The 21398-nt window shown below is 38.4% G+C and overlaps 1 protein-coding gene across 1 annotated transcript in view; it reads left to right on the top strand.

The window, feature by feature from the left end:
* The window catches only part of eys (eyes shut homolog), a gene marked incomplete at both ends in the record, with an annotated part of 161773 nt that overhangs the window by 117816 nt on the left and 22559 nt on the right, over positions 1–21398 (top strand). The window contains 2 exons of the mRNA XM_083923228.1: positions 7882–7990; positions 15540–15763. Of these exons, the coding sequence (XP_083779354.1) occupies positions 7882–7990; positions 15540–15763 (333 nt within the window). The remainder of the gene's footprint in view (positions 1–7881; positions 7991–15539; positions 15764–21398) is intronic.

The raw sequence follows: 21398 nt of genomic DNA, 5'->3' as shown, positions 1-21398 counted from the left end.
TGCATGATAACACTATTTTTAAAATAAATATAAATTCAAATTAATATGGAGGATAATAACATAATCCTTTTAGATTATGTTATGATTAGATCATTTTAGCTTCCAAGTATGTGTTCTGCAGCCATCAGCTTAATTTATGTTCATTTGTAGTCGGCTATAATTATGTTAATATTATGAAGTTATTTCATGCCGTTAAAAGTATGCCTTTGCTATCTTGAATAAATTGTTTCAATATTATTATATTATTAATTATCTTCCCTTGCATAGTGTTGTCTGTAATACACTGAAGTGTAAAGGGAGAAGATGGATGAGAGAAAGCCCTTGTGAGCAGTTTTGCTCTCTCATACTGTTAACTTCTAAAACAGTGTTCACATAGTAGGCTATATAGCATAGTGGCAAGTCATTTTTACACCAGTTAGCCTACATTTGACACTGTTCAGTCATTCATTAGAATTTGCATAGGCACAACTGAGTGAATGTGTTGACCATGTCGTGCATAGGGTCATGTTGGGGTAAGCAGCACACATGTTAGTAAAGCACACGTGCATTTTTGTATACCACGCATGCGAGTTATAAAGCATGTGCACCCTTAAATAAAATTGCCCATGTCACCTCGCCAGATCTGTAAGAATGAAATAGCCCAGTATGTAAATGTTATTATGTTGAGCTGCTGGAACACGGTGTACAGTGTATGAACTGCATAGCAGTAAACTTAGTTGGAGTCAGATGGATGCAACTTAGTTTGTTGACAATGTAATAATGAAAAGCAATTACCTCTGCCAATTTTCCACACTAGATTTTCTTTAGACACCTCCCCAGGTGAAATTATTTCTTATTTCTTATTTCACAAACAGCAAATCTACTCTTTTGGATTAGCGGGGGGAAACAGTTGACTTCTTAGCATTTGGCAACAGATTTGGTACCGAATGTTGAACCTGATCCACATGCATTCCAAATAGGTCTGATCACAATGCCTCCTCATGCGCAGCTGATCTTCTGTCTCCGTAGTGCACACACAAGCTTAGTGCTCAGGCACTGTGAGGCAGAGTGAGCCAGTGGTAGAAATGAGAGAGGGCCTGCTGCTGAGCTCTGCCTCTATTTATTCTTGATCGGTTCAGCAATTTTATTCATATGCAAATGAGCCCATGACATCATCTAGTCTTGTTTGAGCCGTGAATACCTTCTTTCCTTGGATGATGGTTGGCAACACTGAATACAGCTGCTTCATCTTGCTTCGACTAGCACCGTCTGTGAAGTGTAGGGCAGTGGTTGTATTTAACTGTAAATAGTCCAAACTTCAACAAATAAACGGGGAAATTCAAATTGCCTGATGTCAGTGCAGCACAGACCTCTTCCTTTTTTTCTAATTTGTTCCATCTTCCACATCTCACACACACACTATTATTTTCAACCCACCAATCTTATTGTCATCTCAAGCACTTCTGACGACACACAGAACAGCAGAAAACCAAAACATTTGCCTTCTGCTTTCATTTTGACACTCATGCAGCATTGTTCACATGAGGAAGTACATGACATATCTGTTTAACATACAGCACTGTACTGTGAAAATAAGAACTTCCCTTTCTTGATACTTTCCCATGCTGGGGCTTTAAGCACTGTAGTTTTGATAATGATATAATTGCTCCTAGTTACAAGAATGAGTACAAAACAACGCATTAAACAATGTTGAGGGTTTATTCTATAATGGATATATATCTATATATATATATATATATATATATCTATATATAGATATATAGATATATATAGATATATATGGTTAGATAGATAGATATTTCAAAACTCTGCATTTAACACTGCAAAGGAATTGTTTTTCCACCCTTATTTACCATTCGTTCTGAGAGGAGCACTGTTCAACAGTCTTACACAACTCCCTTTCACGAACCATCACCGACAAAGGGATGAAAGACATTGTGATTTTTTTAATCAGGAGTTTATCAGCCGTTTCTGACAGCAAACATTATAGACTTAATCACATTTTTCTTATGTAGAGCAGCTTTTGTAGGGCAAGATTGCAGTAAAAGGACCAGAACAATCGAAACACGCTGCCGTATACATCAAACATATTGGGTAGACCCTTTTCAATGAAACTGAGCATAAAATGGCTTGCATTTGACTGCAGTCTGTGAAGAAACAGCAGATTTGGTTTGAAGGAAGTAGGATATTATAGCTTGTATTTATTCAGACAATCTATCAATTGTTATGCAGATTTTCTGAATGTAATGGTGTTATTGTGCATTGTGTTTTCCAGTGAAAGAATCCACAATGGACAAGCATATTGATACTAGATGTGAAACACTCAAAACATTAGCATAACATGTTTTCTGTTACTGGAAATATTCAATTTACATTTCTTACAGTTATATTCTACAACCCATTTGTAGCACTCCTGTATGGACTGTAAAGTTAGCACGACAAGAAATCCACTTCAGAAATGCCCTTTGTTGCCAATTCATTTCACAAAGGGGAGTGTGTAGGGGGGAGGCAGTGTCATTTTTCATTTGGGGAGGACATGTTTGTTGTTGACTTGGTCTTTTGATGTCTGTAAGTTTTCCTTCGGGGATGTTCAGGGCACTACTACAATTAAAGTTTGAGAGTGGCAGACAGCAAATGCCCTGCCTGTCATTTGAGAAGGTGTAGTGGACGTTATTGGTTGAATCCCATTGTGTTTAGCATTCACTGTTGGAGTCATTTTCATTCTCACACCGTCAAAGATCAACAAGGAAGACACATAGCAGTCTGCAGCATCACATTTCTTCCCTTGTCACAGGTGAACTCAGAGTCCCAGGCAGACATGATTATTCAAATTTATGCCACAATTGGGGGCTTTTTCTTCTCTGTAGTCAAAGGAATGGGCTCTCAAGTTTGGCTCTGTCTTACTGGGAATATTATTTTTTATGACAGGATTTGTCTCTAGAAATTCATGGGTTCTGATGTTCAAGTCAATGTCTATATGTCTGACATATTAATTTTGTTTAAAAAAGCACTACATATGTAACCTCAGTAGGTGCATGAGTACTTGGCCATTACATCTGCAAATGTCTCCCAGCTTTCCCAACATCACAACTTTACAGAAGTTCTGATGACTTGTTTAAAGTCAGTTTCTGAATACCAGCTGTTTGCTCTCTGTGGATTGAGCGTTTTAATACTTTTACCGTATTTACAAAGCACCTTGACCTGCTTTATAATAAAAAAAAGTAACACTGGCTTCCGTTTCATAATTTGAGGGCTGTAGCCAAATCCAAGATATCCCCACTTACATCGTCGCCATCATTTTCACAGGCCAAGTTTTACACCTCGTTACAAATAGATTTGATCTTTATATGTAGAATTGGAGGTGTGGCTCTTTGTAAGTGTATAAATTACCTTTTTATTTACAAGTTCTGTAAATTTCCAATAAAATCATCACTGGTTTTCTACCCTACTCCTACAGTGGGATCTGTCTGTCTCTTTAAAAATGTGTAACCAATGTTTTCCCATTGGTTACACATTTTTGAGTCACTCAGCCTCCCCTGCCCGCCACAAGTCTCAAATCTCCTGAAGCAATGCCTTCTTGCTTTAAAAGCTAAAGTCCATAAACAACACAGGACAGCACATCAGAAATATTAAACCACTGTGTTGTGGATATTGCCTTAATAAATAATAAGTAATGTGTAGCTGTCACTGTTACTTTTCACTTTAATAAAACATGTTAATGTTTAAATTTGACAGTATTTTATTTAGTAGTCTATTCACTGACCCTGGAAGTTTGTTTTGATGTAAAAATGTACATGTAGGTGTGAAATGTTGCCTAGCAACAACTGTTGTAAGAGAAAGAAAACAGACAAGTCTTGTGAGAAGAAATTTCAAAATGTACAGTAGTCTGAGTTCTCACAGACACATATGACACACATACAGATATGAGCATGCATATAGGCTAACTCAAAAGTAAAATAACCAGTGCTGTCATTGTGTGTATTTGAGTAATGGGTTAAGTAATCCCTTTGCAATTTGGAAAAGTAATTAGTAAACAGCCATTGATTACTTTCTCTGAACTACGCAATAACAGTGGACAGTCCTTGTTCTTTCCAATTGTTAATCACTGGGAGTAATGAGAAAACAACATTTATTTTAGGAAAGTGCCATGCCATATCTGCCATTAATGTAAGTGAAAGTGCCTTCTTAATATTGAGAATTTTACTTTTAAATTCACATCCTGTTGACACAATGCCAAATCTTAGACAGGGTATGTTTCTCAATCTCACAGAATTCAGCGTTGTATAGACAAGTAGTTCCATAAAAGATTCATTGAAGAAGCAACCAGCAGCCCTGCCTGCTCACTTGGAATTTCTTTTGTGAAGCCACAATGCCAAGAGGTTTTTTTGTGTGCTGTCTAATTGTATTGCTGGAGATAAAATGATAGAACACAGGCTACCCAAATTAATTGAGGCTTGCCAGTCACAGCACAAATTATGCAGCAAATGCTGCAGTGCTGCGTGTGAGAAAGTCACTGCACCAGAGCCAGAGAAGGCATTACAGTCAATGTAGGTGTAGATTATGGTCTGATGCAAGGCTTGTTGCACTTAAGAAAAAAACAACAAACAGATCCCTTCTGACATCCTGAGCAGTAGTTGCTGTGGTGTGATAATAGTTCAAGATTGTTAAGCATATGTTGTTGGTTTTTTTTCTACATCATATCTGATGTATAACGCAACCGCATGTTGGGCTAAAAAGAATATCAAAGTAACAGGTGGAACTCATCTTCCTTATATATGTAACCTGTGTGACCCATTTACATTGTATCTGCTCAGGTATGCAACACTGCTGAGCATAGCCTCTAGTTGCAGAACTAATAGTCTCCTTTGAGTCTTAAATCACTCAATTACTTAGAAATTATAAATTCAACACTAACGCATTCCACACTAGCATTTGCTTTTTATAAGAACCTGAAATATGATTAGAATAATAAGCCATTTAGAAAAAAATGTTGCATCTTGCCTATCAGCCAGTAAAAACTGTTGCAAGGGCACCGGTGCAGTGCATGATGTTTTACTGCCATCTGTTGCCAATACTTTCAGATGTTTTATGCAATAGTAATATTTTAATGATGATCCTCCCTCAATATTAATTTTCTGCAGGGGACTGTTAAGGAGGCACATTCAAATAAAACTGTAAAGACAAACACCTACCACCAGGTTTAACAGATACCTCTGTGTAAAGGTGCTGTGCTGAAAATATTTGCAAGGTCCCTTAACATTGCAGGTAATATTTCAGTGGTGATCCCAGGGAAGTTTAGCTGTAAAGCAGTTGCACTGAATTAGTCACAGACCAAACACAGTCTAAATGAGGATATTAGAGATGACAAATCACTTATGATTACAGCATTGGCCAGATGAAGAAATGCATAAATGATGATTGAGTAAGTAAAAATAATCACAGCCATATTGTGGTTCTGTGTGTTTGGAGAAAATTAAATATTCATGCGTTGTTGGTTTGTTTACCACGAGTTGGGAATTTGCTGTTGTTGGTCCTATGAGACCCAGCACTGAGTGGAGCATAGGGCGCCCAGTAAGAGATAGTGTTTCATCCCTGCAATAGACAAACCCCGGCCTCTTCTTATTCTCATTCACTCCAGTGTTTGTTTGTATAATATAATCCATTGTGGTTTTGTATTTGTATGTCTGTGTGTTTGTGTGGTGGTGGTGGTGATGATGATGCTGGGCTGTGGGACATATTTCTAGCTATCTATCTACTAGACCAAGTAACGTAGCCATCTTTATAAATAGTCATTTTTGCCTTAGAGCAAGACCCATGTAAATTAGCCCGGTGGAGCATTCAATGTGCTCACGAGAGCTCATCAAGTAACATCATCCTGTTTGCTTAGTGAGCATGCTTTCTATGTCTCATAGGGATAGTCTCTGCAGCATTAGCAGGGCCAAATAAAAAGCTACTGTAGTAAGCACCAAAATATGCCTAAAACGCCCTGAGCAAGGGGGAGCAAGGGGGAGTTTTATCACCAGTGTTTCATAACTCACCAACAGTCCACCCCACAAGACATGGATGGCAATATTGAATCATTTAGTCTTTTTATTAAGTCCTTGTTATGTTCTTGTTGTCTCGCATTGCCGGTTACATTTCACATTCACAGTCTTAAAGGGGACATGGTCCTCATTCATACCTTCATTTTGGGTGTCTACTACAGTTGAACATGTTTACATGTTTTAATGTTCAAAAAACACATTATTTTGCTCACCCTGTCTTTCTGAATAGAACTGTCTGTAACATTCAGTTTTAGCGCCTGTCTCTTTAAGCATCCCTTGTGAAGAAGTCCAGTCTGCTGTGAACGGCCAGCATTTCCAGGTCTTTTGCAACTGCTCTCTTGGCATCTCTACAGCATTATTTCAGCCGAAGAATAACTGGTACGGCAATGTAGCAGCACTTTCTGTTTATATATATAGTATAGTTGTGACATCGTAATCGTACGAAAGTCCTGATGGCTCTGAATACAGACTGTGTATTTCTCTGTGGATTAATTGTTATTTTCACAGTATTTTTATAGCACCCTGGCATGCCTCATTCTAATAAAAAAAAAAACAAGGAAATGTCATATTTCACAATATGGGATTTTTAAATGTGCCTTAATTTATTTGTGTGTGTGCATGTGCGTGCAAAAAAGCTCTTGTGATTTCCATACCTGTAATTAGTCCTACCTGAAGTTGCATGTGTGTGATTGCCTCAGGGACGCGTCCTGGAAGGCTGTTTTAAATTAGCAGGAGGGCGATTGCCCTGATTGTTTTCATCTGGCCATTAAACCAGTCATTTGAGGGTTTTTTCTTCCTTAACAGTGGTATGAATGATTTTACCACAATCAGATTTGAAGATAATAGTATTACATGTTCACAGCAAAACACAAATAAACCTATGGAACAAAGGTGCATCATGTAGATTACTCCTTCACACAATTCTTTTTATGCACGGCACACAGAATGACCAGCCTTTTGCATAATGTACAGCCCTGTAAAGAGGCTGCTATTGTATATCACCGGTGGAAAGCCAATGATGAATTGGAGAGAGGCAATCACTTGACTTTGCCAAAGCTGGAATATGACACAAGTAGACCAGCTACTTAACATTATGGCTGCAACATTAATGACTAGTGCAATTGTATATTTCCCCAGAGAGACACAGAGGGTCAAATGATAAAATAGTCTTCCTACTCATTAGGGTTTATAATGTATATCTAGTTTGTGCCCTCATTTTTATCATTAATTAATCCTGAATGACATAATGAGCACTTTCACTCATGGTAATGTTTTTACAGGCTGATTTTCTTCCTTAGTATTATTGTTATTGTTGTTGTTACATATGCTTTAGTTGAAAAAGTAATGCATATCATATACTAGTACTTGATCATGTAAAATTCAACAGGTTCTGAGTGGTTATCCAAATCTATGGTTTATATGTAGTGTGTTTACAGGCATTATTCTGTGGATTTCATATCTGCTGAGGAGCACAACAACTTGAAGAATACCACTGCAGCACTGAGCAGAAACCTATTTCTGGACTTATTATTTAAATCCAGCTGTGGCAGCCATTCTCTATTTTTGTTGTCTCTGCTGGGTTTTTTGGGCGGTGGTGTGGGATATAAACGCACCATTGCTTCCAATATGCACAAGTCCATAAAGTGTCTCAGAAAATAGTGTATATGAGTACATATCGTATATGTAGTCATTCAATTTTAGTCTCAATTGTCGCATTAGCAGCTTCATTGCTGTGACTGCTCTGTCTTCTTGTCTCTCCATCAGAATATTTTGCAGGCTTTGCTGGTCTTTTTGTGATAGGCAGATATTACAGCCCCTCTCTGTTCTCTCTCAACAGATATAATCTGCCTGTTGGACAAGGAGGAGGGTCGTGTATGATTGAAATAGCTGCAGATAATGGCACCGCTCAGCATCTTGAGGAGTTCATGTCACACCCCATGTCAGAGGTAACCTGACCTGCCTGAAGTCAAATCAACCCTTTGTCACAACCAATTTCCAACATTTGCATTTCTAACCCATAAACGTGTTTGGTATTGTCTTCTTTTTACAGTGCAGTCTACCTTTAACATATTAAAGGAAACATAATATGCTCATTTTGAGGTTCAAACCTGTTTGTTTTATGTTTTAATGTTCTGAATATACCTGTATTCACCGTCTCAGGGCTCGAGAGTGCGCCCCCTTCATGTGCAAATTTGACTAAAAAAAGACACGTGCAAAATGAAAATGTATGCAGTGACAAACAGTTAAATTTGCTTGCCCCCTTTAAATTTAATTTTTATTTTTTTTAACTTTCATAGTATTTCTATATCACCTTAACCTACTTTATAATCAAAAAAAGACATGTACACATCACTTTCTTACAACATGGAACCATTGACATGTAATTAAAACAAAAACATAATTTGGCATGCATAACTTCAGCATCCATGAGTAAACAATTAAAAGAAATGCATCAGAAATAATTTATTCACATGCAGTATTTTTTACAGAGAACCATTGCTCTGTTCCTGAATGTCAATAAATTACTACTTGCAGACCATCATAGTTATGAGTTTTTATTCCTCCACACCGGCAGGAGTGGTGGCCGGAGGCATTATGTTTTTGTGTTGTCCATCCGTCACAGTCTTTGGGAACGCGACCTTTGGAGTTCAAAGGCCATGATCACTGTAACCCCCACGTCTGGACCATTCTTGTAAACGCGATACCTCAGGAACACCTTGAGGGATTTTGTTCAAATTTGCCATAAATATCCACTTGGATGGATGAATGTATTAGATTTTGGAGGTTAAAGGTCAAGGTCACTTTAATCTCAAAACATATTTTTGGCCATAACTCAAGAATTCCTAAGCTAATCATGGAAACATTTCACACACATGTCAAATAGGATAAAATGGTGATGACATTTTATATCCAAATGATCAATGGTCAACACTTAATGTTTGTCTATTATTAAACACTATAACTCTGGAACAGAGGGACAGACATTTGGTCAGATACTGAATTAGTAACATTAATCTTGAAACTTCTGTGCTGCCGGGTTGACGATGTGTGTGAAGCATCCATGTTTAAAAAAAAAAAAGAAGACACTTAATACCTATTATGAAACATGTAATAGATATAATATAGTACATATATTATGAAAGACAGACATGGATTTGAACTTCATCTTGACTGTTTGGCGGAGGCATACAACCTAAATACGATATAACTTGTCATTATTCACTTATTTAGTACATTGTCTTACTTTTGTGGAATCAGATGTATTTGAGGGTAAACTAAGTAATGCAAAATATTTGTGTTCTTTTTAGTTTAAATTAAGTGGGTGTTCAGAGCGAAAACAGCCCTGTGGTGGGCGGTGTTGCTTCAGGTACTTGTGAAACATGAAATAATCATGAAAATAGCATGAAAAGAATCCAGGAATCCCAGCCCGAGTAATGGATCTATGAGTTTGCAGACTTATCATGTATCAAAACAATACACAGCAGTTTATTATAATTATGAGGAAAGATTTTACTTCTCTCTATCTTGTATGACCGTAAGGTAAAGAGTATAAATACAGCATCTGTGTGCACTTGCACTTATTTTATTGCACCTTACCGGGTGTTGTGTTTTGTTTCTTTTTTCTGGGGCCCTCTTCTTTGCCACACCTTAACTCTCAATCAAAACAGTGCATTTTTATGTCTCAGAATGAACTGAAGCTCATTATTTAGCAGGCTTTAGAATCCAGCTAACTTCCTACATCCGTGCATACCTTTTGATGCCAACAAAAAATGTATTGGTGGCACAAAGTATCTTGGTCTGAGATTAGACAGTTTCTGATTTAAATATAGATATAGTAATAATAGCTCTTTTTTGTTTTGTTTTTGTTAGTTTGTCAGCAGGATAGCATATATGATTTTCATGAAAGTTGGTAGAATTGTGTAGCATGGGCCAAGAATGAACCCATTCAATTTTGGAGCATATCCAAATCACAGGGCTGATACACAAATTATTTTTCACTTTCATTAACATTGCGAGATAGAGCTTTTGTGCTGCATTCATGGGTCGACAGAATAATGTGAAAAAAATAGTTCCCTTTTGTTCAGGGATAAAATGATTGGTTTTGGTATTGGTCCCAAACCTTAAATATCATCCAGTGATGTTTGAACGAATACTGTTAAATGTGTTGTTGGACTGGCTTATATGAGCTAAAATACCTAGCTGCTCCCTGTAGATATACAGCTAAATCATTGTATGAGAATATATTTTATGCCTTTAATCACCCATGGGACTCGTGACAATATCATCATGAGTATATTAAGCTTATGTTGTCAAAGCCAGCCGTTGTTTTTAAGTAACAGCAGTTGCTTTATGAATGAAGAACAGTAGCTCCCATTAAAAACATGTGCACCTGTTACAGTATTTGGCAAGATGATCACACTTGGCAAATAATGTCCTTAATGGCAAGCATGTAAGTAGCACTAAGATAGTTCTTACTTGTTAATCACAGGCTGGTATTTTCTCTCTGCCTCATTAATTTGATTAACAACATCTATATTTGTTATTAAATTAATCATTTTTGTTTTTTTATTTTAAAGATGGAGAAAGAGGCTCTGGCTCCGTAGGTCTCCCGCTTCCTCAATATGATTTATGGTCTACTAATTTGAGATGTTTCCATTTTTTTCTTCTTCTTTTTGGTTAACAACATTCATTAGAAGCTACAATTGTATTGCTTGTGGTTTGCTGGTTTACTTTAATGGAAGACTAATATATCACTAGGATTTAAAGTTAAACTGAATGGATTGTTTTTTAGTTAGTGCTCCACACCAGTCAAATTAAGTAAAATGAGATGTGCGGTGTGGGACGAGAGGGTCGCCTCCTTACGCCTGCGAGTGGTAGGGGGGAAAACTCTGACAGTTGTTTGTGCATATGCACCGAACAGCAGTTCAGAGTATTCAACCTTCTTGGAGACCCTGAATGGAGTCCTGCATGGGGCTCCCGTAGGGGACTCCATAGTTCTGCCGGGAGACTTCAATGCCCACATAGGCAATGGTGGAGACACCTGGAGAGGCGTTATATAGTCTGTTATTAGACTTCTGTGCTAGTCACGGATTGTCTATAACGAACACCATGTTCGAACATAAGGATGCTCATAAGTGTACGTGGTACCACAGCACCCTAGGCCAAAGGTCGATGATCGATTTTGTGATCGTATCATCTGATCTGAGGCCGTATGTTTTGGACACTCGAGTGGAGAGAGGGGCAGAGCTGTCAACTGATCACCTTCTGGTGATGAGTTGGGTCAGAGGATGGGGGAAGATTCTGGACAGACCAGGTAAGCCCAAACGAGCAGTGCGGGTGAACTGGGAACGTCTGGAGGAGGCCCCTGTCCGAGTGATCTTCAACTCACACCTCCGGCGGAGATTTTCTGGCATCTCTGTGGAGGTTGGGGGCATTCAACCGGAGTGGGCAATGTTCAAAGCTTCCATTTCTGAAGCTGCAGCGGTGAGCTGTGGCCTCAAGGTCTTAGGTGCCTCAAGGGGCGGTAACCCTCGAACACCATGGTAGACACCGGTGGTCAGGGAAGCTGTCTGACTAAAGAAGGAGGCCTTCTGGGATATGTTATCCCAGAAGACTCCGGAGGCAGTTGCAAGGTACTGAAGGGCCAGACGGGCTGCAGCCTCTGCTGTGTCAGAGGCAAAGCAGCGGGTATGGGAGAAGATCAGAGAAGTCATGGAGAAGGACTTTCGGGCGGCACCAAGGTGCTTCTGGAAAACCATTCGACACCTCAGGAGGGGGAAACTGTGAATCTTGCAAGCTGTTTACAGTAAGGACGGAACGCTGGTGACCTCAACTGATGAGGTAATCGGGCGGTGGAAGGAGCACTTTGAGGAACTCCTTAATCCAACTAACACGCCCTCTTTTCAGTGTTGGAGGCTGATGGGGAATCCTTGTCAATATCTCTGGAGGAAGTCACTGAGGTAGTCAAACTATTCCACGATGGTAAAGCCCCATGGATTGATGAGATTCATCCTGAAATGCTGAAAGCTTTGGCTTGGGAGGGGCTGTCTTGGTTAACACATCTCTTCAACATTGCATAAAAGTCTGGGACAGTGCCAAGGGAGTGGCAGACCGGGTGGTGGTTCCCCTATTTAAAAAGGGGGACCAGAGGGTGTGTGCCAATTACAGGGTTATCACACTACTCAGCCTCCCTGGTGAAGTCTACTTCAAGGTGCTGGAAAGGAGGGTTCATCCTTTAGTCGAACGTCAGATTGAAGAGGAACAATGCGGATTCCGCCCTGGACGTGGCACAACGGACCCGCTCTTCACTCTCGCAAGGATCCTGGAGGGGGCCTGGGAGTATGCCATCCAGTCTTCATGTCTTTGTGGATCTGGAGAAGGCATATGACCGGGTCCCCCGGGAGATACTGTGGGAGGTGCTGCTGGACTATGGGGTGAGGGGTCACTTCTGTGGGCAATCCAATCTCTGCACACCGAAAGCGAGAGCTGTTTCCGGATCCTTGGCAGTATGTCAGATTAATTCCTGGTGGGGGTTGGCCTCCGCCAGGGGTGCGCTTTGTCATCAATCCTGATCGTGATTTTCATGGACAGGATATCGAGGCGTAGCCTTATCCTACGTCTTATCCTCTTATCCTAGCCTAAAATTAACATTTTCTTGCTGTACAAGTGTCAGTTTCTTTTCCTGCAGTTAGATGAAGCATCCATTTTTCACAGCTGATAGAGGCACCACTCCTGTGATTGGGAGTGGTTTCAACGCATCCAGCAGACACATTGAGTACATTGAGCACACAACAGCTTACTACTTTATTTTTAGGATTTTTAACCCTTATTTTTTCATACTTTCATACTACTATTTGTAATCATTCAAATTTAGCTAGGAGGTCATTTTCACATTTTTCTGTAGTTCACACTTTTGTCCTTGCTTTACACAGACTTTAATAAATAAAGCAATTTAGTTTACATAAAGCAAACTCTTAATTTTTTATTTTTTTGCCTGGTGACACTTTGTTTCTTCAGTGTGACCAAGTTACTCATGTAACATGCACTAAATACGCATTATAACACTACCCAGACATAATAATGGCTTGGAGGCCACATAGACTTGCCCTATCTTAGAATAGAACCCAGCATACGGCACTTGTGAACTCAGTGCTGTGAGTCCACTTACAAAGCCATGAATATTACATCAGTGGGCCTTTCAAATGGACTCTTCTCATAAACATGGTAAACACACTTGAAGGCACTATAAAGCTGTTCCATATCAGCCCATCATCATTGTGCTGCTCCAGTGGCTCATAACTGGTTGTATCCTATAAAATACGGTTTAATTCATTGTAAAAGTATTCAGCCACAGTTCTGTGTTTTATTTGAATCTTCAGCTTTGTTAAAGATAGTTTTAGGGCTCTTAACTCGGCACGGGACCATAGATTGTATAATTAATTTATACAGTCTATGCATATGACATTACATATACATACCTGTAAAGGCTTTATAGGCATCAAAAATGCAGAAGTAACGTCATTTAAACCCTTATTAGTATTTTATCTGACACCTCACTGTCCCTCCACTGAATAGTCCACTGCAGCTGTCCATTCACCTACCTCAAGCGCCAGCATGGTGTCGTGATGAATGTAACATCTGAATTGTGATAGGGACTGATTTCTTGCTGATTTCAGCTGATATGAAATTTAAAAAGTCAAGATTCAGTGTTATATATTCAGAGTGTAAGTGCTGAATTCTATATGAAGGATTTTTAACTTATATTGTATTCTATATAAAATTAGATATCGTCAGCATAGCTTTGAAAATGTACACAATGCTTTCCTAAACAAAGCATGTGGAGATATGAGCCGTGAAGAGCCACAAGAGTAAGATTTATTATTTCTCTGACAATCAGCCCCCCATAACACAATACTTTCGGTCAGATAAAGACCATTTTGAATACATGACATGTGAGGCCTGCATTGTTAAAGTTATTAAATATATTGACTCTCTATATGAAAACCATTACTCATATCTGCCATGATCAGATTTGATATAATACAAGTATCCACATGAAGAAGCTTAAACAACAATAATGAATAATGTTGCTGTCTTATGCTGTATTGTTTTGTTACTTCTACTATAGGGAGAATGGATGCTTTGACATGTCAAAAAGATTTTAAAATTATTCCAGTATTCCATATCTTTTTTTAAATTTATTATAAAGCAGGTTGGGGTGCTATATGAATACTGTGAAAGTATCAAAACGCTACAGAGAAATGTACACAGTACGTATTCAGTAATTGTGCCTTTAAATGAGCCGTTAGTACTTATGTACAGTTTTGATGTCACAACTACACTATATATAGGTAGAAAGTGCTGTTACAGTCATTCCCCGGCTGCAGTGATGAGGCAGATGAGAAAGACCCTGAAACACTGACTGATCAGAGCAGACTGGGGTTTTTCAGGACGGGGGCTTAAAGAGACAGGCGCTGAAGTGGAGTGTTTCAGACAGTGAATACAGGTTTATAGAGAAAAATAATGTGTTGTTTGAACATTAAAGCATGCATTACACGCATGTTAGAATCTAAACATGACCTTTAAATCTTATCTTGGAATGAAGTGAGCCACATTAGGTGGTCAGTACTCGCTGTGATCATAATATTATAGAAATTAGTTTAAGTATAAACTGTAACATATAAAGAGAAGAAATTTACTTTATATACTATAAAACTATTCATCATATAATTAGAAAACTACTTGACTCAGGGGAGTTGTATCCACTGTCACTATTTTACATAAATTTACAATAATAATAATTGACATAATATTTTACAATAATTTTACGCAATTTTTGTTTGTCTTTCATAGATTAATCATAATGTATGGCATGAGTAGGAAAGTGTTATTCAAACCTTCTCAATAGAAAGTAGTATTTAACAATTTATTTGAACATCCGGAGGTCACAGCTACGAATGAAATATATGTAATTTATTGCTAATATGAGATGGTCTTGTTCTCCTTTTGTGCAGCTCTGGTTTGGTAGCAGACACAATCAGACCTTACTTGTTAAATTGTCCGTTATGGTATGATAATCTGCAAATTCACAGAATCTATCTACATTAATTCTACCCAATTACCTTGCACTTCAAAGAAAGCTTGCAGCAAATTTTAGATATTTTCTCTCATTCTATCAGGTTGTGTATTATCATATGATGTCAGCAGGACTGATACAAGTAATGGTTATAACTCCAGTTTATTGTAGGTCAGGCTAAAACTACATTAAGCTGGAGAGTAACAGAAGCTAATAGAGTTAATCTTTCTTGTTGATCTGAATATATAGTAAGGTCCTGTTAATGTTATAATAATGTTAATATATTCACACACACACTGATACTGAGAGCATATTTTTAACGGCACAGCTTGTACTTAAAGGGAGACATATTTTGTATGATTTAGTGTGATTTACCAAATGATAACACTGATCACTGGCTTTCCAACATTTTTTCACAGGGAACCTTTGGACCCATATTTCTTGGGGATGTTTCATCCCACTGGGAGATGCATGACGGGAGTGCAAAGGGAGCGAAGAGATTCATTGGGTGTATCGGGGAACTTCAGGTCAACTCGAAGGAGATTTACCTGGTGGGTGAGGCAGTGAGAGGGAGAAACATCAAGAATTGTGACCCGCCTGTCTGCCAACACCTTCCCTGTCGTAATGGAGGAACTTGTGTCAGGTACTAGGTCACTTTTTACAGTAATGAAAAAATACTGAACTACCTTTGAACTTGAAAGCCATTAAGAATATAGAATGCATTTTCTTTCTGTCTGCATAACTTGCAAAAAATTACCCCAGAAATGAGTTAGCTGAGTTAAACTAGCGATGTTTACTGGATATGCGTATGCCTTAAACAGCAAAGTTCATGGGAAAAAAATGTAGTATGAGTGACAGAGCCATTGCACCTCCACGTTATACTTGCTGTTTCCTCATGCCTCAGAGCCAGTGTGTTTGCAATGTAGGGATATTTATTCCAGTTTAAATTGTTCTCCCAATCTCTAAAAACATGAATCAAGCTGTGGCTGTGCAATGGGAGCTTTGAGCACACACCAACCCAGTCAGCCAGCTAGTGAAATGACAGTTTTGGCAACAGCTCCTCTTCCCAGCAGTAGCAAGCATTTCTTAATGCAGAACTGTTATCTATACTGGACTAATTACAATGTAGGCCTACTCTAGGGTAACTGTGCACTGTGAAGTATTGCACTGAGACTCAGCAGATCAATATAAATTGTTTGTTAATTGCATGGAATGGTGATAATGGTAATACAGATAATAAACCATTTTGCCAAAATGTCCTCCAGCAGTAACTTATCTGGCTGAAGAGGAACTTAATGTAAATCATGTTAACTATGGATTACATAAACAGCTAAACGAGTGAGTAGTGGATGTGCATTCATTAGGTGGATGCTGCAATGAATGGTACTGTTGCTACATGTCTGCTGGATATGTAAGTAAGCAGCTTATTGCTAACACTTTGATTGTACCAACATAAAAGATAACAGCAATGGTTTTTGCTTTTTGGCCTTTTACAACTAAAGTTTTGAAGATGCACCCATTTACATAGAATTAGATTATGTTCTAGAAAAACACACTGAATAAAAAGGTTATAGAGAATAGTGCACTATAGTGGACTTACTTATTAAAGTCATAATTTTCTATCTATATCTACAGTATATACAGTAGGGTTGTGAGCTAAGGTGGGCAGGTCTGAGGCAAGAAACTCTCTGGCTCAAAATTAGTCCGACTCCGGCCCTGATTCATTAGTAGGAGGTTCCACTTTTACAAGCATTTAAGTGCACTTTGCCCAGTTGGAGGTCCGAAACTTCGGACTTCCCATGGCACTTGAACCCAGCAATTCAGCCACGCTTCTGTCTGTGTGAATGAATGGAACGTAGACTCTGTAAAGTGCCTTGAGTACTGATAAAGGCGCTATATAAATCCAATCCATTATTAATATTGTTGTTCATATCACATTGCTTCCCTACATTATAAATTCCAATTACTTACAAAAAAACAGATTGCAGGTGTACTTTGTACCAATGATCTGTAGTCTTACATTACCTTGATTTTACACAGAAATATGTAATGATCAGTTGCATGGTCAGTTACGTAAAAATGTTCAGATGGTCTACTGAAAGAAGAGTAAGACAGATTATTCACGAGGTAGTCATGTCCTTTTCCTTACCACTTCTTTTGATTAATCTACAGTATTTTCATTGCTCTGTAAAGGCAATCCCTGGGCCAAAGGTAGTCCCTTGTGCTAGGCCAAATATGTGAGAATCTATTCTCCCTTCATTTTTTATTACAGCTCATCAGACTGCCATCACACCCCACTTACCAGCATTTTTCCCTTCTTTTTAAGCATGCAGTAACTACATATGATGCTCTTTCACCTGCGGTAATTCAGAAAAAAGCTGCTTTAAATGTCTTCTTCATTGTGTTATGACACTGTCGATTAACAGTTGCTTTTATTAAACAGGAAATGAAAGGGGGCACCATGAATATTGGAATATGAATGGCTCTAAGAATACCAATTAAGAACCGGTGGCATTGTGCTAACATTGGCTTGTCATGCGAGAAAGAGTGCACCTTGCAATTATCTGTGTGATGAATATGCGTTAATGCAGTATCCTCTCGAACTACACAGCATGCAGGGGTCATCAGGAGTCCACATAGCTCTCTTCATTCTGTTAGTTGCCTTGGATTGCACTGCCACAATGTAATAGGATGAAAAAGGATTTTGATTGTGGGTTCAGTTGGGGTGATATTGGCGCGGTCCCCTTTTCATATGCTTTTCTGTTCACTTGTAGAAATATGATTATTAAACCTGAGAGGATAATGCTATTGTGGATGGCAGGTGATACATACATATTAGGTATGTTAAGTGACATCAATGTGAAATGCCGGGCAATCAGCATCTAAGGACTATGGCCTTCTTTTTCTTCAGTGCAAGCTCTGTAATGCGAATATCTGTGCCATTTCCAACGTCAGCTGCAAGCTGCTGAGACTGTCATTCTACTGACTGCAAATACAGCAGATGTAAATGTGAAAGCGGAAATAATTTCCAAGAGGCAAATATTCATGCTACTTTTCAGTCGCTCTGTAACTAATAAGAACACTGGAAATGTGGAATCAGAGGAAAATGACAGTGATGAAATGCAACATGTCATTATCTTCGATCGCTTGGAGAAAAAAAATATACAATCACTATATAACCTTCAGTTTGAATGTTTTTTCACATAAATCAGTATTTAATTATGAAATAAGAATAACTACAGTTTCGCTTTTTTGACTGTACTAAAGTTTATATATAACAAATGCAATAGAAAAAACATGTGTAGTATAATAATAAAGTCATACTGGATGGTCTGTGAGGTTTCCAGTCCTGTCTTTCCTGTATTTGGCCTCAAATTCTTATCAACATCACATCTTATGTCTTCTCTGTTGATTCATCTTGGAAAGTCAATTGAATACAACCTCCAGCAGTCTAAAGGAGAAGTGTCTCCACACGCTGCATTAATGACATCCAGTAAGGACATGTGAATGGTGACCATAAACCTGTCCTCTACACCTCGTCCCTTCCTTGATTCATGTTTCCAAACAAAATCTTTCCATCCCTTTTGTCTGTTTGGTAATGAGTCTAAAAGCAGAACACCTGGGAAATTATTATTTAATTTTATTGTAAATATTCTGCTGAGGTTTTCTACATGTTTAAATATGGTTGCAGAAAATTGACCACCATTCTGTTCCTAAAACCATGTGTTAGCATTTGAAATATATACTGCATATCTATAGTTTCTTGAAAAGAGTTCATGGATGTTGAAAAACATTGACTTCAGTGTTGGCCAGTGCATGCTAGCAATCAAATAGAACCTGTAATTTATATTTCGTATGAGCATTCATATGTAGTCGTGTTTCTGGCCACTTTATGCCAAGGTCCCACTACACGACTTTAGCCCTGATTTTCTACTCGCAGACAGCTTTTGGAGCTCCCAGACAAAAGCCCCAGATCAAAGGCAAATTGGGGTTGACCCGGTGCTTGAATTGGCAAAGCAGTGATGCTCAGCTCAGCTCCTAGCCAGTGGTGGAGGTTTATGTCTCTGATCTTTAATACTCCCACACGGACGGCATTTTCTTCACTGTAAACAGACCACACGTAAGCACAGCACCCTTTGACCTTTTATGTCATACATAAAAGTGTCTGGAGTTGTGATGATGAACAGTTGCTTATTATTCAACAGGTGCTGTAGCAGCATATGCTAGCAGACTGTTGTCCAAGTACTACTGCAAAAAAACACAACACATAAACATCAGCCATTGGCACAGGGCAAAAATATCGTATGATACCGATGGTGCATTCCAGGCTACTTACTACTATGTTCTACTATGTTCTCCAGCCATTAGTTAATTCTGTCTGTCTGCTGTTTGGTGTTGAGCAAGAAGTGTGTAATTAATGAGAGGTCATAAAACTGTAACAAATAGCTAGAAGACACTGAAATGTTGCAGGGAACTTCATTCGGTAATAATTATGTGGTTTCGTCACTACCATTGACACCTTTCACATATATGTAAGCTTGATTCATTGTTAATGTCAAAATACTGATTATAGCTGCTTTATCATTTTCATGAGATTGTGACCTCTTGTTATCGTCTCATTATAGTGAAAGAAGATCAGAATGACACACAGATCACACAACACATCCACAGTTTTTACTGCGTGGAGGATGGACGTATGCTCTCTCTCACATTCACACACACACACACACACACACACACACACACACACACACACACACACACACACACACACACACACACACACACACACACACACACACACAGTAGACACAGACAGTACTAGTTCTTGCTAACTGGCTATAGTGGAGAAGGTGCCTTGCTCATTCTGTGATGGGCCAACTTCACTCCACTTAAAGTGAATGCTCCGCTCCCAGTGTTTTTCACAAACAAAGTGAAACTAATTTTATCTTGAGTTCCAGCTATACTTGTTTTAAAATACCTATAAAATAACTCAAGGTCCAAGAAACAATTATTCACCATGAGAAACAAAAATAGCTATCATCTTGTTTGCGTTTGCAGTCCCCGGAGAATATTTCCAGAGAAAACTTGCTCATTATAGAGTTTATTGCATTTGTGTCTTGGAATTTTGGAGGACGACTGCATTCAAAACAACTGTGCAATGTATTTTATTTATTTTTTTGTCAAATTGGTTCTTTTTATACATGTTTAAAAATGAGCTTCTGTGTAACCTTGACAGACATAGATAATTATATGAAAATGATTTGGGGACAAGTCTCAGATGACTCAGTATGAAAACATACAGGAACAGGAAACGTTTCTGCTTTTGACTCCAAAGTACAACTAGAACAACAGAAGGAGAATAAGCCAATTAATTTCTGTTTACAAATATGGTATGCTGATGTTGTAGGAAATGACCAAAAGACCAAGAGCAATGGCAATTGTATCTATATAGCACATTAAATTCCACGTAAACTCAAAGTGCTATACATTGATAGGCAAAAAAGGAAGAAATATGTATACTGTAAATATATTCAAACATCGACACAATTGTGATGGATCTCAGGTCACAGTACTTTCAGACTTCCCCACTCTACCTGCAAAACCATGGCCCAAGCCCATTGGTTCCTAGTGCAGACATAATTGTTATAAAACGGGTCATAAATATATAGCTTTAATATTAAAATGCTTCCATAATTTCCTTAAACAGCTGGGTACTATAATCTTTGCAGATGTGACTCAAACATACGTGGCTGAGAAGTGATGAACAAATGCAAAAGCCACTATGCAAACACAAAAAACACACAATGCATATACAAGAACAAACAAAAAAAACCTATCTGAATTTATGTTGTGGCTTTTGTATGTGTTTGACACTACATACACTACAGGGGACTACTTTTCACCTGTGGACGGATACACATTTAGTGCTGCAGTGAGTATTTACAGACGATTCATATGGGATTGACTCAAGATAATGGAAATGAAGGAACATGTCACCAAGTGTAACGATGAGCCCTACTTTCTACTTAACTTTTAAGTTTTTCTGAAATAATACGGCCTAAAACATGTTTTACAGTTGTTAGAGCAGATTCTGCATCTCCACATAATCTCAGGTCGGTGTTCTGGTAAGACCTCCAGGCTAGCAAATCTGATTGTTCATTTGAAGTTGCAAATGAGTTTGTACTCAAAAAGAATAAGTAGACACAAAACAATGTGACCTTGGGTGAACCCAAACCTTGCAATTATACTGCAAGACTCTACAATGGTAACTATAA

The sequence above is a fragment of the Echiichthys vipera genome, assembly GCF_963691815.1.
Source record: "Echiichthys vipera genome assembly, chromosome: 11".
Lineage (NCBI taxonomy): Eukaryota > Metazoa > Chordata > Actinopteri > Perciformes > Trachinidae > Echiichthys > Echiichthys vipera.
The sequence above is the reverse complement of the archived record's forward strand: the minus strand, read 5'-3'. Positions and strand labels throughout refer to the sequence as shown.